Raw genomic sequence first — 14672 nt, forward strand, 5'->3', positions numbered from 1 at the left:
GGGTACTACTTTGCCACTACAGAGCATAGGCCAAAGTCATTGGGAAAGAGAATCTTTCAAGGTTCTGGCATGAAGGAAGACCTAGCTGCAAGATATGTGGAGAGGCTGGGGAAAGAGGACGAAGAGCATGGGCTTTGGAATCAGTAAGAACTGGGTTCAAATTCTAGCCTCAACACTACTACTAGCTCTTTGATATTGTGGCAGTGTTCCTGAGCCTTATTTATTCATTCAAGTATTTGAATGCCTACTGTGTGCCAGCCATCATTCCCAGTGAACAAGATGGAGGGAGACAAAAAATAAACAGATAAGATAATGTCAGGTAGTGATAAGTGCTATGAAGACAATAAAATAGGAAATGATTGACTTTGGGTGAGAGTGGAGAATACGCTACTTTGCGTATGGTAGTCAGGGAAAGCTCCTCTAAGGAAGGGATATTTGATCTGAAACTTGAATGAGTCAGCTAAGTGAAGGTCTGAGAGGAGAATATTCTAGTAAAGGGAAGAGCACATACCAAAGTCTTAAATTTGAGATGACCTTGAAGTTGGGTGGAACCAGGTGGGCAAGGAGATTATAAAGTTAACAGTTCTGGTGCGCCTGGGTGGCTCAGTCGGTTAAGCCTGCAACTTCGGCTCAGGTTATGATCTCGCAGTTCGTGGGTTCGAGCCCCACATGGGGGCTCTGTGCCGACAGCTCAAAGTCTGGAGCCTGCTTTGGATTCTGTGTCTCCCTCTCTCTCTGTCCCTCCCCTGTTTGCTCACTCTTGCTCTCTCAAAAAATGAATAAACATTTAGAAAAAAATTTAGTAAAAAAATTTTTTTAAATAAAGTTAACAGTTCCTACTTGGAGGGTGATGTGACTTGAAATAATAGATAAGGCATGGTGCTCGGAACAGAGGCTGGCACATTCAGTGGCTTCCCTCCCTCCTCCTCCTTGACACTCCCCTCCATTCATTGTAGTGGCAACTTGGTGTCCAATTTCAGTTGAGTTTTCAATAAATATTTAAATCATGTTGCCAAGGAGGTTGGATACATTTTATTCTCTAAGAACCTGAGGATTTGATATGGAATTCTATTAGGAAAGAAATCTAGTCTAGAAATCAAAACCCCTCAGACAAGCATCTTGAGTTTGCTGACATGACTTCCTTGTGACCCTTGGGCAAATCACTTTACTTTCAGTTCTTTTGGTATATAAAATGGGAGTTACAGGTATCTTTCTTCAGTTGCTAGGATTGTTTGGGAGTTTATAAAAAATATTTTTAAAAAGTGATGCCCCTACAGATATCATACTTTTAGAACCCAAAATAAGTCTATACCAGTGCAACACAGTCCTTTCAGGGCAATTGAGTGGTGTTTGTTGTCCATCCTAATTCTTTTTAATGAGCACATAAGAGAGAGAATAGGAGCTATATGTCATCCTCCCAGTTTTACCAATTAAGCAACATAACAGAAAGGCAACCTGGCAGATGCAGTTTCAAAGTAAGACCAGAAGTAGTAGATCCATCTGTCAATCAACACATATTCAGCACTAGTTGTGTACTTATTCTAGCTTTTGGCAAACATTCAAGAAGCTTATATTCTAATGGGGAGACACAGACAATGAATATACCAACAAAGAGATAAGAGAGCTAAGTCAGGTGTTAGTAAGTGCTATAAAGAAGATTAAATAAGTGTACTGTAGAGGAGAGTTATTAGAAAGGTTCATGTATCTTGGATGGTGAGGGAAGATGTCTTTGAGAACATGATGTTTTAATCTGGAAGCTTGAATGATGAAGAAGCAGCCATGACAAGATTGAGGAAGGAGGATTTCAAGTAGAAGAACTGGCAGGTGCAAAAATCCCAACGTGGAAAGAGCTGGGCCAGAGGGGCCTCTTGTAACAAAGGTCACTGTGATCAAGGTGGGGAGAGGAAGATGAGGTCAGAGGAATAGGGATAGCAGCCAGATCACATAGGGCCTTCGAGGCCACAGTAAGGAGTCTAAATGTTATTCATAGCAAAATGGGAAACCACTGGAAGGTGTTAAACCCTGAGAGTGACATAATCTGAGTGGGGCTTTAGAAAGTATGTATCTCATGGGGTTGTTATGATGATTGAGTGGGAATAATATAGGTGCCCTACTTAGAACACTGTGTGGCCCATGAAATGCACTCATTAAAATGCTCATTCTCTCCCTCAGTAATTGGTAGAAAAGGCTAGATCATACAGAGCAAGAATGGAAGCAGGGAGACCAGGGAGGAGTCTGCTGCTATAATCCAGGAGAGAACCTGTATCTGATGGTGACTCAGTTCGGGGCATAGCTGTAAAGAGAGGGAGATGTGAAAATTGAAATCTATTTTTGCATCTTTTTGCTTCTACTACAGATATCCCGTGCTGCCTTGCTAACCAAACCTAGCCCCCGAATAATAGCTCTAGCTGAGGCCAAGCCTCTTCATCAAGATTATCTACCTGTCCGTGATGCCCGTTGGCCAGTATCTTATGCTGCTATCCATTACAAAATATCTCCCAGAATTCAAGAACTAGCTAATCCAAATACAAGGTATGTCATTTTAAAACTAAGATCGGGCAGGAAGGCTGGGGGTGCTAGGGAGAGGGAAAAATTGACCTAATAAGACCAATAAAAGAATTGTAAGAATATAGGAAATTTTCAAAAACATCTCACTTGTTACATTAATTGTGACAAATCTGTGGTTTTACCAGAAATCTAAGGCAACAGTTAAAGGGTTAGTGGACTAGTATTGAAATTTAGATCTAGGAAACAACTCTGTAAGTATGGATATGGGATTATTTATCTAACATATTGTTAAGTGAAGCAAGTTACAGAACAGAGCACGAAATATGTTACAGTTTGTGTAAGAAAATACACATATGCCATGTATTGGCTTGCAGGTGCCTATGACATCTCAGAAAAGTATGCAAGAAGCTAGTAACAATGGTTACTTGTGGGGGCCCAAGGTAAATGGGATAGGACAAAGATTTATTTTTTACTAAATAGGCTTTTATATTTTTCCATGTTTTGCATCATGCGACCTATTTGAAATAGATAAGAAAATACATTTAATAAAGAAGAAATTGCGTCTAATTCTTATTTACTTCCTAGAAGATTTCTTAATTTGCCTGAACCTCAGTTCATTTTGTTTCCTTCATGAGATAATACCTGACACCCCTTTTTAAGCATCATCAGGAAAACCTAGGAGAAACTGAAAAAGTCATAGAAGTCTTCAGCTTAGGGAACAGGAAATATGTTAATTCTTACATAACAAAATATTTTTAAATATTTATCAAATGTTTTGCCTTAAAAGAAATAAATTCCAACAACAATGAAATGAAGCTCATTTTCTGTTCATTGACAAAGGAAAGGGAAGAGTAAGATCAAGTCCTCAGGATTTACCCAAGTGGCAAAGTTATTATTTGGTGGTAAGGTGCTGAGGGTGGAAACTTCAAAAGTTTGATTTCTTCAAGTTCACCAGAGAACTGTTGGGCTGGTTTTAACATTGACAAGTTACTGAAAAATTTTCAGAATTAACTTTCTGTGGAAAGAGCAAAGGCTTTGGAATCTGATAGATACATGAATCTGGATTTGACCACAGGTCATTTTTATAAGTTCCCTGAGCCTTCTTGTCCTTACCTGTACAGTGAGGGTTATGACACCTGTTTCGTGGGGTGCTTATGAAAATCAAAAATGCATAATATCATAGAGCCTAACACGTAGTGGATGGTTGAGAAATGTGAGTTCCATTTTCTGTTCATCTTTTTTCAGGTTGCATTCTTTTTCCCCCATTTCAGGTCTCCTGTGCATATTATATATTACGATCCAAATGTCTTTAAAGTCAAGCCAGCTGCTCTGAAAACACAGCGTTCTCCGAGGATCCACGAGTTGGCAGAACCTCTTATGCGTTAAGCACAGAAAGCCACGTCAGTCGCACTGTAGTTATGTATCTAGAAAACATATTAGGTGACTTAGTTCCCATTTCTGATCCTGTCAGTTTGTATTCCCCATCCCCTCAAAAACCATGTGAGACCTCCAGAGAACACCACTGTGACCATCGATAGTAATTCCTGCTGTTACCTGTAATCATGTCTTTAGCCGGTTTGGGGACTTGAGCATGCAATAAAAGAGAAAATGAGAGCTTGCCTTATCCTTACTGTATCTCCTCACAAGCATCTTGGCTGTCTCATTGCTCTGACTGACCTGTAGAAACACTCCTCCTTGTATTTGCTGGGTTTGTTTTCCCTTTCCCGGAGAGATCTGTGTTCCCCAGCAGCTGATCTCTGCTCAGTCCCTTCTCTAATAAGTCCTGAGAATTGAAATAATTCTTTGTGTTGCTTTTCCAGTCTCCCCTCCTTACCCAAGAAATAACACTGAAATGGTGAAGCCTTTTGAGACAACTTGAAATGCTTTTTATAATCTGTAGATGAAATTTAGGGAATGGGTTACCTTAAATAATCACACCTGCACCAATCTGTTACTTCATTCATGTCATTTATCATGAATGACAGAAAAAGCAAGGTATTTGGTAAGCATTGTAATTCTCTGTCAAATTTCATCTTCCCAGAGTTTTTAAAATTTAATTGTTTTATTCTATCCATGGATAAGTATTTTACAAATGAAATTAAATTTTAATATATATCTAGATTTACATGAAAATGAATTGATCTGAAAACCAGTTTTATAGATGCCCGAGTTCTATCTCCAATGCTTTGTGTTAAGGAGATAACTAGTGTTATGGAGAGGCAATACCATATAGTAGTTTTGAACTTGGGTTTTTGAATCAGGCATATCTGGGTTAGTATCCCCCATGGATCATTTACCAGGTATGTGATTTTGGTGTTTTGTTTTTTTGGTATTTTAACATTTATTTATTTTTGAGACAGAGAGAGACAGAGCATGAATGGGGGGAGGGTCAGAGAGAGAGGGAGACCCAGAATCAGAAGCAGGTTCCAGGTTCTGAGCTGTCAGCACAGAGCCTGACACGGGGCTCGAACCCACAGACTGCAAGATCACGACCTGAGCCGAAGTCGGACGCTTAACCTACTGAGCCACCCAGGCACCCAGGTATGTGATTTTGAACAAATTCCCTAACTCTCTGTATCTGTTTCTTTGTGTAAAATGGGTTCCTGCTGCATTTTTATAAAGATTAAATAAGAAAATTATGTAATAAAGCATGAACTGGAAAAATATTATTTAAAATTTAGCTCCTTTTGCCCTGTAAGGGGGAATGGCATAGTTTATATCACTGGGAAAATAAATATCTTTATGGCTTGATTCATACAGTGAATGAATGTTTGTTGAGTTTCTTTGCTTTGCCAGGCACTGTGCCAGGCATTGGAGGTAATCATACTAACCCAAACAGTTGTGGGCTCTGCTCTCATGGACTGTTTAGCCAACTGAGAGGGACAGAATTCAAAAATTCACAAATAAATGTAAAATTACAGCAGTAGTAAGTATTATGATGAAGAGATGATAATGCAATGAAATAACAGAATAGAGAACTTTGTTTCCCCTTAGGAAGACAAAAGAAGGCTTCTTTAATGAAGGGACAATTGGGCTGGAATCTACAAATTGAGTAGGGTTAACTAACCAAATAGGAAGAGATAGAAAGCCAGTCCAGGTAGTGGGAGCATATGTTTAGTGGACATTTGTTGATTTGGAGGCCATCCTGCATCGATTTCTCCTCCTTCTGGTAAGAACTCCCAATTTTCTTTTGGAGAATTACTTTGTCTTCATTGTTAAGCTTTACTGGGACTTGTATTCAAGGTGTCCTGGCCAAGGGATGAGCATGTGACCTAAACTGGCCAAGCCCACTGAACTGTCCTCTGGGGCTTTGGGTCTTGTGCAGAGTGCTGCATGGGGTCAGAGGTATAGTTGGAGCTGATAGTTCCCAGTAGTAGTACCCTGATGAGACTTCATTTTGCTCCTACCACCTGTGTCCCTGGAGCCACCCTGGCCCTTCACCTTTCCTTTGACTCAGGAGCTACCCACAGCCTTCTAGTAAATCCCCTGTGGCAGGTGGATAGGTGTGTTGGGGACTGAAAGAAAATTTGGCTCAAACAGAGAGGAAAAATTGGGGTTGTATGATGCAAGAAGAGGCAGAAGGATGGGAGCTAGACCAAGAAGGGCCCTGGAAGCCATGTTGACTTTTAGTCTTTATCCTAAAGCCAATGGGAGCTGTTGAAGTAATTTATGCATAGGGATAATATAATCAGGGTTGCCTTTTAGGAAACTGTCTTTGACAAATAAATTGGGGAGGAGACAGTAGAGGTATGTAGACCAGGTTAGGAAGCTATTTTGTAGATCAGATGGAAGATGAAAATAGTTTGGTGGTACCATAGTGGAGATGGAAAAAAGTGGCAAACTTGAGAGATATTTGAGGATTTGGTGATGGGTTGTATATGGTGAGGGGAAATGGGAATCATTTACAATAATTCCTGGATTTCTAGCTTATGAAACAAGATAGAAGTAAGAGTCTGAATATACAGATGGACAATAGTCTGTCCAAATATGACAATAGAACTCTGACTCATAACCTTTGTAGCAACCAGGTCAGGAATCTAAACCACAACCTTTGTAGTGAACAGAATGATCAGGATCTGGTCAGTGGTCCTTACTGGTGCCTATTTTTGCCCCCACTTCCAACATAGGGCCAACCGGAGAAAGACAAATATATTCCCTAAGCCAGTCACATAGGGTGCCCTGTTTCTAGTTAGGTCATCTCCAACTTCCGCATGCCAGCAGCCTTGAGTCAGAGCATACTTAAATCCTCCTCCACACCTCTCCCTGCTCCCCCCCGCCCCTGCAAAGCTTTAGGACTCCTCTGCCTTTGAGTCTCTGCCAAATGCAAGTGATGATGGCTGACTCCCAATAACAAGCTCTAAATAAATGGCCTGGGTGTGTCCTCATTTGGGTAATCTTTATTTCCATAATGTATACCTTCACTGCGAGAGGGCCAGAAGAAGAGAGTAGAGAAGCATGTGTTCAGTTCTGGACACTTAGATTAGAGGATGGCGTTGAGATGCCTCAAAGGAGGTACCAGGTGTAGGGGCTGTATTATGACCTCCATGAATCCTAGACATTTTTGCCTTTCTGGGTTCTTCCTTAAAATAATAAGAAAAATTACATTTTATGACTGAGTTCATATAAAGATGGACATATTATCATTACATATTGAAAAACATTTTTGCTAACTTTATTTTTTCCTTCTCTCTTAAAACTACAACATTTTGTGATCTTCTGAAAATACCGTGAGCTGTAAGCCTTGAGCCTACTGTGCCCAGTAGGACAGTCAGCCTTGTTCAGGTAGGCAGTCTTTAAGTGGGTCTGTGTTGAGGTGAGTAGATCTGTCTGCTGAAGATTAACACATGCATGTCGTCACTGTTAGGTGTGATTGAAGCCCCAGGTGGGAGGTTGTGTGTGAGAGAAGAGGGACTGGGAAGGTGTGAACCTTGACTTGATATTTGCTGCTATTGAGGAATTGCTATTAATTATATTTAGGATGATACTGATGTGGGGGTTATGCTTTCAAAAGCAGTTCTGTAGAGAAGCATGCTGAAACATTTGTGCATGAAGGGATATCTGGACTTTGCTTTGAAATAATCCCAACAAAAGAGTGCGTAAGAGTGTGAGTTGATTGTTCAAACTAAGCGATTGGAACAGAGGGTTCATTATAGTGTTCTCATTTCTATTAGATGTGCTTGAAGCTTTACATAATAAAGTGCAAAGTGGAATGGGAGCAAGAATGGACAGTTACAGGTCTTAGCAGAAGCTTTTGGAGCCTGGACAATGCAAAACTTCCCCAGCACTGTACTTTCAGTCAGGTTTGGTTTGCTCCCAGGTGTTTGGTATTAGGGTTGTTTAAGGGGGAAATCAAGGCAACATGTCTGTACTCCATGTCCAGGGAGAGTGTGAAGCAATAGCATGTACAAAATGGTGAATTAAGGTCTACAAGATAAACTGGTGCTCTCACCCCAAACCCAGGGGTACTGGAAGGACTCAGGACTTTCATCACACTATGGCACAGAGTTTCGAGATAAATCTATTTGAATCTTCAAAGGTCAGCATGCCTCCGTTTGACCTCTAGGTTGCAAATGCTTGACACAGGAGATGTGAAGAGTAAGTGAGAAGAAGATATTGAAGACTTGTTAACCTGGATTTGGTTGAAGGAAGGAAAATGGTGACATAAATGTTAAATGGCTTTCTGCAGTCAGGGAGAGAGGGGGTCAAGGAGGCTCGTCCTGGAATGAGGTTTTACCAAATATTAGCTATGCAACCTTGTACAAATTACCTTTTCAATGACAAGGAGCTAATAGTGTTTAAGGTTGGGATTGGAAAGTTTCCGATAAATTACACCCCTCCTTTTCTTCCCTGAATTCAGAAACAATTGAGAAACCCAGGCAGTTGGAGTTCAAAATAACTCATTTACAAAGGACAGAGCTGTTTGGAGAATGTGATTTTGGTAAACCAAATGGATTTGCTAATGTACCCATCCTCCTTAGTTGAATTGAGCCCCTGGCAGGACTACTCCACAGGGCACACCTATCCCCAGAGCAGATAGAATGCACTCTGCCTAGGGGCGCCTGGATGGCGCAGTCGGTTAAGCATCCGACTTCAGCCAGGTCACGATCTCGCGGTCCGTGAGTTTGAGCCCCGTGTCAGGCTCTGGGCTGATGGCTCGGAGCCTGGAGCCTGTTTCCGATTCTGTGTCTCCCTCTCTCTCTGCCCCTCCCCCGTTCAAGCTCTGCCCCTCTCTGTCCCAAAAAAAAATAAAAAAAAAAAAAAAAAAATTGAAAAAAAAAAAAAAAAAGAATGCACTCTGCCTATGGATCTGAGATCTCAAGAAAGAAGAAATGCACTCCTTCTCCCAGATGCATAGAAGAGGAGTCACTGCTCCCATAGGTAGAAAGAAATAGGGGTGGCTGAAGGCTAAAAGCAGGGATTTCTTTCCTGGGGAATTCTTCCTCTTCACATGGAGCAGGAGCACTGCGAAATATTCATCTGTAACATGTATCGTATCTCCTTGGGTTCTTGTGAAGTACATATCCAGTACATAGTAAGGAGGTTTTGTTTTCTTAATCATTATTAGTGGGTATTAAGAAACTTCTCATGTCTTTCTGGATAATTGATTTTACTCCCTCTGGTGATTCCAGTTATAGTCCCAGTGAAACACAACCCTATCCAGAGGTGGAGTTCTACTTGCCCACTCCTTGAGTCTGAGCTGGCCCATGACTTGCTTAGACTGAGAGAATGTGGCAAAAGTGACATTGTATGACTTCTGAGCCCAGGCCTCAAGAAGCCTTGTGACTTCTGCTCTGCCTTCTTGGAATGCTGCATGGGAAGAAACACAGCCTCTTTAAGAGACCTCATGGAGAAGTTCAGCCTTCTCAGACCTCATCTTTGGGCCCCTCCTCCAGCTCACCCTCTGCTGAGTGCACCCACTAAAGTTGCAGCAAGACCAGCTGAAGAAGTGCCCAGCTAATTTACAGAATTGTCAGGGGGAAAATGGTTATTTTGGGGTAAGTTTTGGGTTCGTTTGTTATTCAGCAATAGTTAACTGAAACAGGCAATAAATAAGCTGGTGGAGCAGCAGATTGATGCCAATAAGGGTTGGGGAGGGGCAAGGGGTTCTGACTGCAGCAGACTGATTTCCATAGGTTCGTGAGCATGTCCTTGGTTTTGGTCTGCTAAATGATCTGGCAGACATTTCTCCCTCAATTAGGTGTTTTAAGCCCCTTTTTTCAACTTGTGTGATAACCCACAGCCATCCCACAGCAGACCTGACCTTTAAACCAGTTGGCCAGTAAGAACCTACATGAATTGAGGCAAAGGAGTATACTGGTTGTTGACAAAGCTGAACCTTCCACCTTACCTAACTCCCCAGTCCCCCTTCCAGAGGGTTTTGCTTCCTAAGGACCCATCTGAGGAAGTCCTGGCCCATGACCTCCCTTGGCAGCAGAGACATACCACAAGCATAAGGAGAGAGAGCCTGAAGACACATAATCTTTCATAATTTGTGTTGGTTCTTCTTTTCTATCTGGAAGGGGCTGCCAGATGGGAAACTTCCCCACCCGAAGCAGCATGCATCTGCCTGCCTGCTCTCTGTTGCCAAGGCGTGGTCTGCTAGAACTTCTAGGATGTTGAGCATCGTGGGCTGGATTGCAAGACAGGGCAGGCACAAGACTGGGGACAGAGAACGGTGGCTGTGTGAAGTGGCGGGGGGGGGGGGGTGCAGAAAGAAGCAGTTCGTTTTCAGTGCGAAGCAGGGAACAAAGTCACCCCAGGATACCAGGGACACAATGGTGGTGGTCAGGCAGCCACTGTGTAAAAAGGGCCGGAATGGCTGTGGGTCAGGCAGGTGGACATCAAAGGAAAGCAATAACAGACCCCAGGTAACACACCTCTTTTTTGTAACAATTTAAGCAGGTGGAGGTGGATCAGGGTTTAGATAGTTTGAAGGCACCACATTCCTGGCTTCAGCAAGCTTAAAACATAGCCTAGCTCAGGAAGCCATTTTGAATTCTGGCTTCTCTTGTATCATTACCACATGGCTGACCATGGGTAGAGAAAGAATAAGTGACTGTATTGTATGATTTCAAATATATGGGGAGGAAGTACAGACTTGTAGCTGGGAGTGTACTTTCTAGAAGAAGAATGGCAGGATTTAAACCCTGGAACTACCACTTACTAGCTCTCTGTCTTTGGATAAATTAACTAAACTCTTTGGGCCTCAATTTCCTCTCTTATAAAATGGTAGTAAGAATAGTACTGTCAAATGCTTCTCCTCAAAGTACTACCAAAGAGCTTGTGAACAAAGCAAAGATGAGTTTATAGCTTACTAAGGTAAGGGAGATCTCTACCTTCATAGAATGTTAACTGAATCTAATAAGGAAAGAGCAATATTGAGGTATTTATGAGTTTGGAGCTCAATTAGGACAGGGAAAGAGATTGATAGACACAGCAAGGCAAGAATTTCTGAAGGAGCCTTTGAGAATTGATGAGACCAGTGGAATACTTTCAGGTCAATAACAAAAGTTATTTGCAACTTCATCTTTTTGGGCAAGAGTTTCTTAAAACTTTATTATTGAAAGTTGAATAGTAACTGTCATGTTAATATAAAAAGTAAGCTGTGTTGATGTCCAAGCACATCTCAGAGATTTTGCAGGTTTCATTCCACACCACCACAATAAAGTGAATATTGCAATAAAGTGAGACAAATACGTTTTTTAGTTTCCCAGTGCTTAGAAAAGTTATGTTTACACTACAGTATATTAACTGTACAATAGCATTTATGTATAAAAATACTGTACATATCTTAATTAAAATACTTTATTACTAAAAAATTCTAAACATCATCTTAACTTTCAGTGAGCTGTAATCTTTTTGTTGGTGGAAGGTCTTAACTCCGTGTTGATGGCTGCTGACTGATCAGGATGGTAGTTGCTGAAGGTTGGGGTGGCTGTGGCAGTTTCTTAAAATAAGACAACAATGAAGTTTGCCACACTGATCAACTCTTCCTCTCATGAATAATCTCTCTGTAGCACATGATGCTGTTTGATAGCATTTTACCCACAGTAGAACTTCTCTCAACATTGGAGTCAATCCTCTCAAACCCTACCATTGCTTTATAAGTTTATGTAATATTCTAAATCTGTTGTCATTTCAACAATCTTCACATCATCTTCACCAGGAGTAGCTTTCATCTCAATAAACCACTGTCTTTGCTCATCCATACGAAGTAACTCCTCATCTATTCAGTTATCACGAGATTGCAGTAATTCTGTCACATCTTCAGGCTCCACTTCTCATTCTAGTTCTCTTGTTATTTCCACCACATCTGCAATAACTTCCTCCAATGAAGTCTTGAATCCCTCACAGTCATCCATGAAGGTCAGAATCAACTTCTTTTGAACTTTTGTTAATGTTGATATTTGGACCTCTTTTCATGAATCACAAATGTTCTTAATGGCATCTAGAATGGTGAAACCTTTCCAGAAGGTTTTCTGTTGACTTTGCCCAGATCCATCAGGGGAATACCTGTGGCAGCTATAGCCACATGAAATGTATTTTTTAAATAATAAGACTTGAAATAATACTCAAAATGACTCCTTGATCCATGGGCTGAAGAATGGATGTTGTGTTAGCAGGCATGCAAACAATGTTAATCTCATTGTGCATCTCCATTAGAGCTCTTGGGTGCATTGTCAGTGAACAGTAATAGTTTCAAAGAAATCTCTTTTTCTGATCATTAGGTCTCAAGAGGGGGCTTAAAGTATTCATTAAGCCATGTTGGAAACAGGTGTGCTGTCATCCAGGCTTTGCTGTTCCATTAATAGATCATAAGTGGAGTAGATTTAACATAATTCTTAAAGGCCAAACTTGACAGGCCAATGAAGGCTTGTCCTTTGAAGCTTTGAAGCCAGGCATTGACTTCTCCTCTTTGGCTATCAAAGTCCTAGATGGCATATTCTTCCAATATAAGGCTGTTCATCTACATTAACAACTTGTTGTTTATTCTAGCTACCTTCATTAACTCTCTTAGCTAGATTTTTTGACTAACTAGCTGCAGCTTCTACATCAGCACTTGTGGTTTCACCTTGCACTTTATTTTACAGAGACAGTTTTCTTTCTTAAACCTCGTGAACCAACCTCTGCTAGCTTCAAACTTTTCTTCTGTGGCTTTTTGACTCTTTTAGCCTTGACAGAATTGAAGAGAGTTAGGGCCTTGCTCTGGATTAGGCTTTGATTTAAGGGAATGCTGTGGCTGTTTTGATCTTCTATCCACCTTCTCCATATTTGCAATAAGGCTATTTTGCTTATCAGTTGTGTATTCACTGGAGTAGCACTTTTAATTTCCTTGAAGAACTTTTCTTCTGCATTCACATCTTGACTGGTGCAAGAGACCTAGCTTTCAGCCTATTGGCTTTCAACATGCCTTGCTCACTAAGCTTAATCATTCCTAGCTTTTGATTTAAAGTGAGGGATGTGTGACTCTTCCTCTCTCAAACACTCAGAGGCCATTGTAGGCTATTAGTCTACCTAATTTCATTGTTGTATCTCAGGGAATAAGGACATCTGAGGAGAGGGAGAGAAACTGCGGAATGGATGGTGGGTGGAACAGTCAGAACGCACCAACATTTATTGGTTAAGTTCACTATCTTATGAGGGTTTCTGGTGGCCCAAACAATTATAATAGTGACATCAGAGATCACTGATCATAGATCACCCATAACAAATATAATAATAATGAAAAAGTTTGAAATATTGTAAAAATTACCAAAATGTGACACAGAGACACAAAGTGAGAAAATATTGTTGGAAAAATGGTGCCAGTAGACTTGCTCTACCTACGGTTGCCACAAACCTTCAACTAGTGAAAAATACAGTATCTGCAAAGCTCAAGAAAGTGAAGCTCAATAAAAGGAGGTATCCCTGTATATGGGAACTCTCTACTTGCCACTCAAATTTTCTGAAAACCTAAAACTCCAAAAAATTAAAGTCTATTAATTAATGAGAAAAAGTAAATTGGTGGAAGAGGAGATTGCTACATGGTGGATACATTCCTGAGGGAAATGAATCATCCAACACAAATCAGGCTAAAACATGCTTTTGATTCTTCATTTACTTTGCATAAAGGGGCATTGTTTATTTTGCAAGGGAATAAGAGAACAAAATGAGAGCAATAGAATGTCTCACACCCATTGCCAAAATAAGCTTTCTCATTAGGTTAACAATCATGAACATTCAATCAATTTACTCAGAGAAGTAAATCTCAGCCTTATAGGAGAAATTCCAAATCTCCCTCAGTTTATTCCGTAAATAAAGGCTGTATCTTAGTGATTCTCATTAAAGGATTCACCACATCAATAAACATACATGAAGGTATTTAACAAAGTGCTTTATTGTTAGTATCTCGTTGATCAGCAATCACTCGTTTAACTTCGTCAGAACACAGTTTTTGCTCAGGCAAAGAACAAGCTTCTTAACTCCGTCTCTGTGGTGGAAGTTTGGTAATCTAGGAGAATTCAAACTTGCTCTCCACAACCAGACCCCAATCTCCTCTGGCCCTGGGGCCACTCACAGACTTCTCCCTCATGACACTCACCACCTTTTCTGCCTTGAATCGTGGATATAAACTCAGTCTATGTAAAACATGCTTTTCTTTTCTGTAACTCAGCTTACTTTCTAACCTTGAGCTTTGTTCCACAGAGCTGGTGGAAAAACAGCCTCACACCTTTCTGGGGTTCCAGGAACCTCCCAGTGCCAAGATGTTGCATGGTGGGGCTTGAGGGTGGGGTGGGGCAGGGAAGGTCCTCTGGGCTTGGTCCACACAGTTACTGCCAAGACATGTTATCCCTTTTCCATATGTTCCCTACAGGTCCTCCAGCTTTCTGCTGCTTTTCTGCTGTGAATGGGATATGGGAGTCTCTGCCAGGACTGCCTGTGATCCTGCCTGCCTAGACACAGCCATTTTCTCTGGGATTTTCTTTCCTTAGTAAGTGACTGTTTTGCAAAGACAGGCACAGATCCTTTCTGCTCCTGGAATCCGTGACCTCTCATTTTTGTCCCCTTACTCCCATCTATAAACAAACCTTTCTAGTTTGGGGATGACACAGGCTCTCTTTCTTTAATCTCCCCCACAATGCCACACCCTGAGGATTTCCTAAGGGCTTAAGATTTCGGAACAA

The 14672-nt window shown here is 41.1% G+C and overlaps 1 protein-coding gene across 4 annotated transcripts in view; it reads left to right on the forward strand.

The window, feature by feature from the left end:
- The window catches only part of THEGL (theg spermatid protein like), a 49701-nt gene extending 45579 nt beyond the window's left edge, over positions 1 to 4122 (forward strand). For 3 of the 4 annotated variants that reach the window (XM_049630520.1, XM_049630523.1, XM_049630524.1), the window contains 2 exons: positions 2357 to 2532; positions 3780 to 4122. In XM_049630520.1, coding sequence (XP_049486477.1) covers positions 2357 to 2532; positions 3780 to 3894 — 291 coding nt within the window. In that variant the 3' untranslated portion in view covers positions 3895 to 4122. Of the gene's footprint in view, positions 1 to 2356; positions 2533 to 3753 lie in introns of all 4 variants that reach the window. The other variant, XM_049630522.1, reaches the window with a different exon arrangement.
- The last annotated feature ends 10550 nt before the right edge of the window (positions 4123 to 14672 follow it).

The sequence above is a fragment of the Panthera uncia genome, chromosome B1 (assembly GCF_023721935.1).
Source record: "Panthera uncia isolate 11264 chromosome B1, Puncia_PCG_1.0, whole genome shotgun sequence".
NCBI classification, from domain to species: domain Eukaryota; kingdom Metazoa; phylum Chordata; class Mammalia; order Carnivora; family Felidae; genus Panthera; species Panthera uncia.